The 8980-nt window shown below is 47.1% G+C and overlaps 1 protein-coding gene across 1 annotated transcript; it reads right to left on the bottom strand.

Annotated features, from left to right (window-relative positions):
- Positions 1-2694: 2694 nt before the first annotated feature.
- On the bottom strand, positions 2695-6487 carry LOC119310251 (serine/threonine-protein kinase PEPKR2-like). Its single transcript, XM_037586058.1, has 3 exons — positions 5599-6487; positions 3426-3722; positions 2695-3341 (listed from the first exon to the last, which is right to left on the bottom strand). Exons 1-3 carry the CDS (start codon positions 6338-6340, stop codon positions 3034-3036), a joined length of 1347 nt encoding a protein of 448 aa, XP_037441955.1. The 5' UTR covers positions 6341-6487; the 3' UTR covers positions 2695-3033.
- Between the last annotated feature and the right edge of the window lie 2493 nt (positions 6488-8980).

Raw genomic sequence — 8980 nt, 5'->3', positions numbered from 1 at the left:
TTTTGTATTTTTACTCAGAATATGTTTCCTGATATATTTTTTTTGCAAAGCTTCACCTGGCAGTAGATTGGGCACCCATGCTTGATACCCCAAATTCTAGGATTTTTTCAATTCTCTGAGTTTGTTTTTTGAATTTAATACTCATATAGGGGGTTGGATCATCCCGAGTGCTCCAAATCCTCTTCCCAGAAAAGGGGCAAATACTAGTCTGTGCATTGGATGAGGATAGCGATCAAACGAGCCCGGCTACTTCATGCCTCCCTGTTGACACCAGATTTTGGCACGGTCAAGAACTTATTTAAAATGGCCTCAAATGGAGAAGGTCTACATGAGAGAGTTCCGTATTGTTGATATGAACGTCTTTGAAGTTTGGGTCATCGCCGTCCGATTTTATCTCGAAGGCCGAAACTATGCTCAAAGTACTAAGATCTTATACTCAAAGTACAGTTTGGCGGATTAAGCCCCCAAGACTATCTCAAATGGAAAAACTTTCTACACAAGTTGTCTTCGTCTCGTCAAAACGGTTGATTTCGATATAAAACCCGTCTTAATCTGAGGTCGTATGCAGCTTGTGGAGGCAAAACAAGGACAAAAACAGAAGCTGCATAGTCATCTCGGACGGACCGAGTTGATTGACTCGGTGAGACCGAGTTGATCCGAGAAATTACATAAAGTTACAGAAAGTTGGCAACGCTCACTCGATGGCACCGAAGCAAGCTAATCGGTGAGACCGAGTTGATCCGGGAAATTACAAAAATTTACAGAGAGTTGGCCACGTTCACTCGGTGGGACCGAAGCAAAACAATAGGTGAGACCGAGTTGATCCGAAAAATTGCCAAAGATTCCTGTCTGAGTTAGGTTAGGGTTTTTGACGTTTTGGATGGACTTTTTAGTCCTTTTCTTGTACGGGAAGTCCAACCGCCTCATAAATAGATGAGAGGTGACGGTCGATTGAACAACACACAATCGCAAAACCCATCTACTTTTTACCCTAGTTTTACATCTCTCCCTTGTTCTTTCTCTCTCGTTCTTCGTATTGAAGGGCAGCGATCCTCGAGGCTCTAGGGGCGGGCGAACCGACCTAGGGCAGCCCATAGCCGCCGCGTGTCCAGACAGGGTCCCTCCCGGGCGTGTGGGGTTTCGGGTCCTGAAAAGCACCCGCCGGATTGCTTGCATACCGCGCTTCCGGACGGGTCCCCTTCAGCGTGAGCTGCGGTGCATCATCCTCGGCGTCGGAGGTACACGGTGACGTGTTCGTGTGCGAACACTCCCCCAACTAGTTTTGGGAACCCCTCGATCCGTTTTCTGATGTATTTTTAGCTCCTCTTTTCTTCTTACCGTCTATTAAAATTCACATAATTTTTCAAATTTGGGAAGATTTTTTTTATATGTGAACATTTTTTGAAACAATGACCTTTTTTGAATTTTGGAATATTTTACATAATCCTTAAATATTTTAACTTTTTTGAAACACTTCTAAAATTCACTTATATTTTTAGAATTTCTGGTGTAGCTAATTATCTTAAGACGGTTGCGTGAACAAAAACTAACTACAGCCTTTTTTTATTTACTAAAGTAGCAGGCACGAATCTGAATAAAACGACCAAAGTGTGTGGGCCCACTACGTGTTTGATTGCTCGCTGTTTTTAAATAGTGAACTTTTATTGAATTTTTTTTATAATTTTTAATACATGAGAATTTTTTAGAAAATCCCGAACAATTTTGAAATTTTGGGAACCTTTTTTACGGAAGATCAAAAGAAAAAAGAGAGAGAAAAACCTGGTAGAAGGACTACAACAAAACACTGCCCCCCAGCCATTGCTAATTAGTGAAGGAAGTTTTATTGTGAAGGCTCAAATGTAATAGAGTGCACTCATTTGGCCCACCAAAAGATCCTTCGCTAGCTCCGCCACTGTCTAGAAGGTCCCAAAATCGGGATCCTATTGTTGGCCACGTGGCTAAATGTGCTCGATCGACACATCGATCTTTTGTGATATCCCAACTCTTCGTCACACACATCAACAAATAGGAAAATGCCCGTGAAAAGGTATTGAGGGAGCTCACATGGTCGGCCCACCAAGGCGAGCTGTTGGCTCGCTCGGTCGTCCTCTCTTCACTCGTTTGGTTGACTAGTTGACTTTACTAATAAAAATCATGAAATTTTAAAAATCAACTGTATTTAAAAAATGAATTATTAGAAAAAATTCATGGACTTAAAAATTGTTCAGGTTCTTCAAAAAAGTTCATAAATTTGAAAAACGTTCACAGAGTTGAAAAATGCGTGAAAGGAACAAAAAATTCATGGACTTGAAAATTGTTCAGGTTTTTCAAAAAAGTTCATAAATTTGAAAAACGTTCACGGAGTTGAAAAATGCGTGAAAGGAACAAGAGGACGCTCGGGAGATTTGAGCAAAATGTGAATTCACACTCTTAAAATATATCTACATATATTCATATGTTGTTGAAATCTCAAGAAAGGCAAATATTTAGGAACGAAGGAAGTATACACACTACATTATGAAACAGAGAAAATAATTAAAAGAAGATAAGCCTCTTTCTTCTCTTTCCTCCACCATATTGTTTTTCTCTGGTGTTATATCTGAGTCACAAAATCAGATTAAGAGTACAGCTTCTGGAAAATACATTCAGGGTGAAAAAGATCTAGTAACAAAAAATTGATCCGAGTGCAGGAAATCCATGCAAAAATCTGATCTCAATACTAGGAGGAACCGGAAGAAACAAAGAATGGAACAAGGATGATGTCGCACACTATGTTTACCAGCATAGACTGAATTATTCTGAACTCTGTCAAGATATAAATTAGCTACATGGATCATTCTATTTACAAAATTTACAGCATCAGCTACCATGTCGGGTTCATCAGCCATCACCGCAATCTACAGCATCACCATGTCAAACGCTTGCTTGCTCTGACAGGAAAACCCGAGTTATTATCCTCAGCAGAGACAACCAGCAGGCTGAGCCATCACTGACATCAGACCAACACACAAGGAGCTATACATTGGGGTCATGTCAGAACGCCGTGCACAGGTTGCTCTTTAAGTTTGAGGAGCATTCCTGCTGTATGGGAATGCCAGGGCTGCAAAGCCGGGTCCTTTTCGGCTCCGATATTCTAACATGTGTTATTGCCGCAGTCAGTGCGTCGACTATGCCACATTCATCCTGGTCCTCCGACCTCTGGCTCGACGAATCTGAAGCTGACGACTCAGAATGTGATCTAATTCTGTCCCATGGAATTTTGGGTGCTACAATCTGGTTAGTGACATTAGGAGTTACAGCCTTCAGGGTACATTCCGTGTAAAACAACACCCATGGATGACCTGAAATAGTATCATCAATAAATTAATTAAAACCTTATAAAATATACATAAAGTTATGCTGGATGAGAAACTGCCTGGACTTACAAAGAACTTGATCAGCAGTCATTCTAGAAGAGACATCTCGATCCAACATTCGACTTATAAGATCCCGTCCAAGAACTGACATTGATTCCCATGGACCGCTGTTGAAATCAAGCTCAACTGTCTTTATAGCTTCAAAGACAGCTTCCAGAGAGCCCCCTTGAAATGGAAGTGAACCAAGCAGTAGTACATGGAGGAGCACCCCAGCACCCCATATGTCTACTTTCTCAGAATAGCTTCCTGACAACACCTCAGGCGCCACATAGGCTGGGCTCCCAGCAACGCCAGACAATTTCTGACCTGTTTAGTGGTGACCAAAAACATCAGCTACTTCTAGTAAACACACATTTATACATCTGACTGTCCAAGTAAAACCCTAAAAAGATGATTTGGGGCTATTCAGGAACCAAAGTGTAGTCAATTATACAAACATAACAGACTAAACAAAATAGCATCCCTTAGCACAAATTAGGTGATACTGGATTCTTAGAACTTCAATGCATAAGGTAAAATATCGTACAGACTTATCACCATTTGCTAGGTTTAGAGCATTGCGGCATTAGATAAACTGTCCGTCACTCAATGTTCATGCGGCTAATTTCTCTCATTCTGCTCCACCTCAGCACCATGGGATGTATTTGTTTTTAGCCTAGGGCAGTGTCAGTGAAGTTTTAAGACAACACATGCATCACTCTAGCATGACAGAAGAGACTCTGAACTGAATTTGTAAGTGTCTAATAAGAAGTAATAAGACAGCAGTGGCTTACTGCATTGCATTAGAGCGATAACTGATAACTAGAGTTGGAACAGAGGATAGAGACATGGGTAACAATAGATAAATACTGCAGAATTACTATAATCTAAATATTACCTTACAAAATATAAGCAGCTGTTTATAAGAACCAGTGCCCCTGAAGCCATGCTGACAACTCCAACTCATAGACTATATGACTCCATTCAGACAGACATCACACCACTTCCTAATTCATCAAAATGACTCAAGACCATATTCAAAACATTACACAGCCTGTTTGGTATGCTCAAGAAGACTATTCTGGCCCTCAGACTTATCACAACAGGTACTTGCAGGAGCATGCCATAAATTAATATCAATACAAGGATTAAATTGATCAGTGTAGATTCTTAACATCCAAATTCCACGCAAATAAGAAAATTAGTATCAGTACCACCATAAGTAGAATGAAACCAACTATCAATTAGCGCAATGCCTCAATTACCTTGGATATCTAGCAAAATATTAGTACCAATGAAGGCACCACATGCTACCAATTCATGACTAAAAAAACCTTAACATATTAATGGGACGACACAGAACATTTCTTCATTCGCAATACCATGCAAAACACTGAATCGGCATGTAGAAATCATCATTTAAACAAGAATCTGAGCGAAACATTCACCACTTCCGACTCCGCAATGACTTAAGAAATGAGAGCGCCTAACTCTTGATGCAGAACTGGTACTATCTTATTAGTTACACAACCATCATAACCAAGTGGCCCAATTCAGTGAATACAATCAGTATCGACTGTGTAAGTATGAAACATGAAACGGTCTGAAATGCTCAGTACTTTAAGAGTGCTATATTGGGTCTCACACTATACATATAGATACTTGCAGGTGAATGCACAAAGAGTTTCCAGGCATAGGCGCTCTGACTTTGAGACTCCATTCAAATCACCCCCATTCTCTAAGCATATCAGGCAAGAGGAGAAGACACATGAATAAATTTCCTACCAACTTTCTGACTCAAAAATCAAAAGCTATCCAACTGACTTGTTTAGAAGTTTAACACATTAGATTAGATGATATGCATGGTCACAAAGATGAGCAACCTGTAAAAATGCTGTGTGATTGAAACCTGAAACCCGCCGTAATCCAGTTAACATGGAAAATTACTCGCATCGCAGATCAACTATGTACAACCATCAATTCTAAATGTTGTAACACCATACTAATCATTAAAGATTATAATAAAACCTTGTATGGTCCAATGTTGGACTTCCAGTCGATCTTCTACTACTTCTAATTGATGTCTTTTTTGTCATATAAAGCAAATCAAAATTGCAACTTGTGTAAACATAGAGTACCCCCAGGAACCCAACTTATTTATCATCTAGTAGAGCTTCAAAGTGAAATATCAGCAAGAATTTACCGTTAGTAACTCGTGCTGCCAATCCAAAATCAGCTAGTTTCATCTTGCCAGTCTTGGTGAGCAAAATATTCTCCGGCTTAATGTCCCTGTGGATGACGCCCATTTCGTGGCAGTACTTGACGACCGACATTAGATCCTTGATGACGAGGGCGGCTCGCTGCTCGGAGAAGGTGCCGTCCCTGGCCATCTCGTCGAGCAAGCGGCCGCCGCTGCAGAGCTCCATGACGAGGTAGAACTTGTCGGCGTCCTCGAAGACGGCCTTGAGCGTGACGACGCCGGGGTGGCCGGAGAGGTGCTGCATGATCTCGACCTCGCGGTGGACCGTCTCCTCGCCGTTCTTGGGGAGCGCCTTGCAGGCGAACTCCTCGCCGCCGGCCTTGGCGCGGCAGATCCGGACGGAGCCGAACTTGCCCTGGCCGATCTCGTCGCCGAGCTCGTACTCGGTCTCGAGGCGCTTCTTGCGGCCTATGCGCGTGGCGGACTCGATGCAGCCGACCTTGCGCTTGAGGCCCCGGCCGGGGCTGTCCGGGGTGGCCCGGCCGCTGGCCGGCGGCGCCGTCATGACCACGCCGCCCCGGCCGGAGGCGGTGGCGGCGTCATCGCCGGCGGCGGAGGGCTTCTTTTTCTTCTTGTCGGGGCGCGGCTTCCGCTCCCGGCAGGTCCGCTTGCGGTCCGCGGAGGCGTCGTGGAGGGAGCCGGCGAGGGAGCGCGCGCCCTTGCGCTTCCGCGGCAGCGACTCCATCGGGGGGAAGGGGAGTGGAAACCCTAGGCGGCGTGCCCGCGCCTCCTGCGGATCATGGGGTTGGGGATCGGGTGGGAGGTTGGTGGCGAGATGCGGAGGAGGGGGGGAGGGGCTCGAGGAGGAGATGAGGACGGTGGTGGTGGGGATGGGGGTGGGGCTAGGGGCCGCCTTTGTTGGACTCGTGTCCCTCCCTCCCGCGGGTGGGGGCTGGCGTCGTCTCGGTGTCGGTTCGGCCGCTCGGGAGGAGCACGGGAGGAAGAGAAGGGAAAGGCGGGCACGGTTCGGGCTGGACGCGTACGGGCAGACGTGCGCGATGGAGCGGTGCCGGACGGGTGGGTGACGGTGGTGGTCTGCGGGGAAATCACGCGACGTTCCGTCGCCTGGGCTTTTGCCGGTTCCGGTGCGGGTGCGGTTATCGCCCCGATTTGGTGCCGCGGCTGATGGCGATTGTGCGCTGCGCGGTCAGATTTTTTCTCACGACGGAGGGTTCTGGAAGGATACGGATGCGGGGACGGTGTGGGCGTGTGGCGTGGAACTCTCGTTCGTTCGTGACTCCGCGTTCGTGGCCGGTGAATTATCTGGGTTGGATCCGGGCTCATTACGGGCTCACGGGCCGCTCGTGCGGACAGCGGCGCAGCACGGTGCTGCTGCCCTGCTCGTTTCGTGTTCTGGCATTTACTTTTGCGTCCAGAGGAAGCGTACACCGTAAGCATGTGATTGCTGCATCTGGTAAGCACCGTGCGGGGCCAGCTGGATCGGGTACGGTTTTTTACCTTTTCCAAAAGTCAAGAGATGTGACGTTTTTAATCTGGACTTGGGTACATATGCCTTTTTACAGCTATATAAGACATCTCCAGCCCTGTTTGTATACCTGGCCATACCTCGGGCCGGGCCGGGCTTCGGGCTGGGCCTAGCCAAGCCCGACGCAAAAAACACAGGCCCGGGCCCGGCTTGGGCCGACCAACGGGCCTGTTTTTTGGGCCCAAGCCCGGCCCGAACACCTAAAAGCCCGTCGGGCTTCGGGCCGGCCCGACCCGACCTTCAGGAAAGCGCAAAAATGACGGGCCCGGGCCCGGGCCGGCCCGAACTTCGGGCTCAAAATCTAGGCCCGAGCCCGGCCCGGGGGTAGCGTCGGGCCGGGCCGGGTCGGGACGGGCTTTCCATGGCCAGGTATACCTGTTTGGTTCATAAATCATAGGGATTTTTCTAGTCCCAACTAAAAAGTCTCTATTCCCTAAAAAGTCCCTCCCCATTTGTTTCCGGGGACTAAAAAGTCATTAAATGACCATGTTACCCCTAGTATATACAGAAAAATAACAACCAAACAATACCATGGGGCGGCGGGGCAATAGATGCAGGAAGGGGCATTGTTAAGAAACTCCCAAAAAGTCCTAAAAAGACTCTCCTTAAGAGTCTTCTTCATTTAGTTTTAAAAATCAATTTTTAGTCCCTAATAGTCCCTTCTGTTTGGTTAAAAAGTCTTTAAGAGGGACTTCTTGTAGTCCCTACACCAAAAAGTCCCTGAAAACAAACACCCCCTGAATCGCATATCCATTCTGTGTCCATTCGCAGACCGATCTGGACCAATCTACCGACAGCAATGCGGGATCGGGCATCTAAAAGGATCTCTAACAAATCATGTATAATCTTGCCGATTATTATTATTCCGGCCGGTTTATAGGAAACAGAAATGTTGAGTATCATGATTATTAGTAAGTATAGGATTTATCCCTACCTTGTCTTGTACTCCAAACAGATCATGTATTTACTATATATACGACCATGAGGCTCAAGCAATACAATCAATTATTCTACCAATTCATCTCACCCTTCTAACATGGTATCAGACTAATCTCGATCCAAACCCTAGCCGCCGCCGCTTCCGCACCGCGCCGCCCTCGGGGCGGATCTCCATGATCGCCGTCGGGGGCCGCGCCGCCCATATCTAGGATTCGTCCCCCGGTCGTGTTAACCGGCTGCCCTAGAGAGTCTTTTTTCCGAGCCCTTTGCTCCGGGTTTTTCTCTCTATATCGCCGGTCGCTTTGATCAGCGTTTATTTTTTGATTTTTCGATCTAAAATCGGTTTGCGTCGCCCGCCGCCGCCGTCGACCCCCGCGCGCCTCTACTCTGACATCGTCACAACTACACGGCCTCTTCTCCGACACGACAGCCTTGCGCGACACACGGCGGCGCGGGACGACCGTCGTCCGCGCATCCATTGCCCGCGTCATTCTGCGCCGAACATCGCCGCCTTGATTGGATAGGAATCCTCCTTTAACCTCGCCTTCATCCAGCTCGCCTCCATCACGCTCCTTCCTGCAAGACAGCACGCCCGTGGTGCGTTGGTGCAACGCACTGCCCCGAGCCCCGACGTGGTTATCCACGCCGTGCGGCTCGAGGTCAGGTCAGTCTCACGGACGCTGAATGCAGACTTGCACTAGCCCTTGCTCATGCGTGTGTTGGATGATAGTGCACTAGTACGTGCAGCTGAGGCCATCTACATCACATAATTTTGCATTGGCTCAACACAGTCGCAGGCTCTTGCTACGTCCGGCCGCGGAACGCACGACGCATGTACCTTCATCGCCAGCCGAGCAGCTACTCCAACCTCGCGAGTGATTGGATTGATCACCCAACTGC

Source organism: Triticum dicoccoides, chromosome 5B (genome assembly GCF_002162155.2).
Source record: "Triticum dicoccoides isolate Atlit2015 ecotype Zavitan chromosome 5B, WEW_v2.0, whole genome shotgun sequence".
NCBI classification, from domain to species: Eukaryota; Viridiplantae; Streptophyta; class Magnoliopsida; order Poales; family Poaceae; genus Triticum; species Triticum dicoccoides.
The sequence above is the reverse complement of the archived record's forward strand: the minus strand, read 5'-3'. Positions and strand labels throughout refer to the sequence as shown.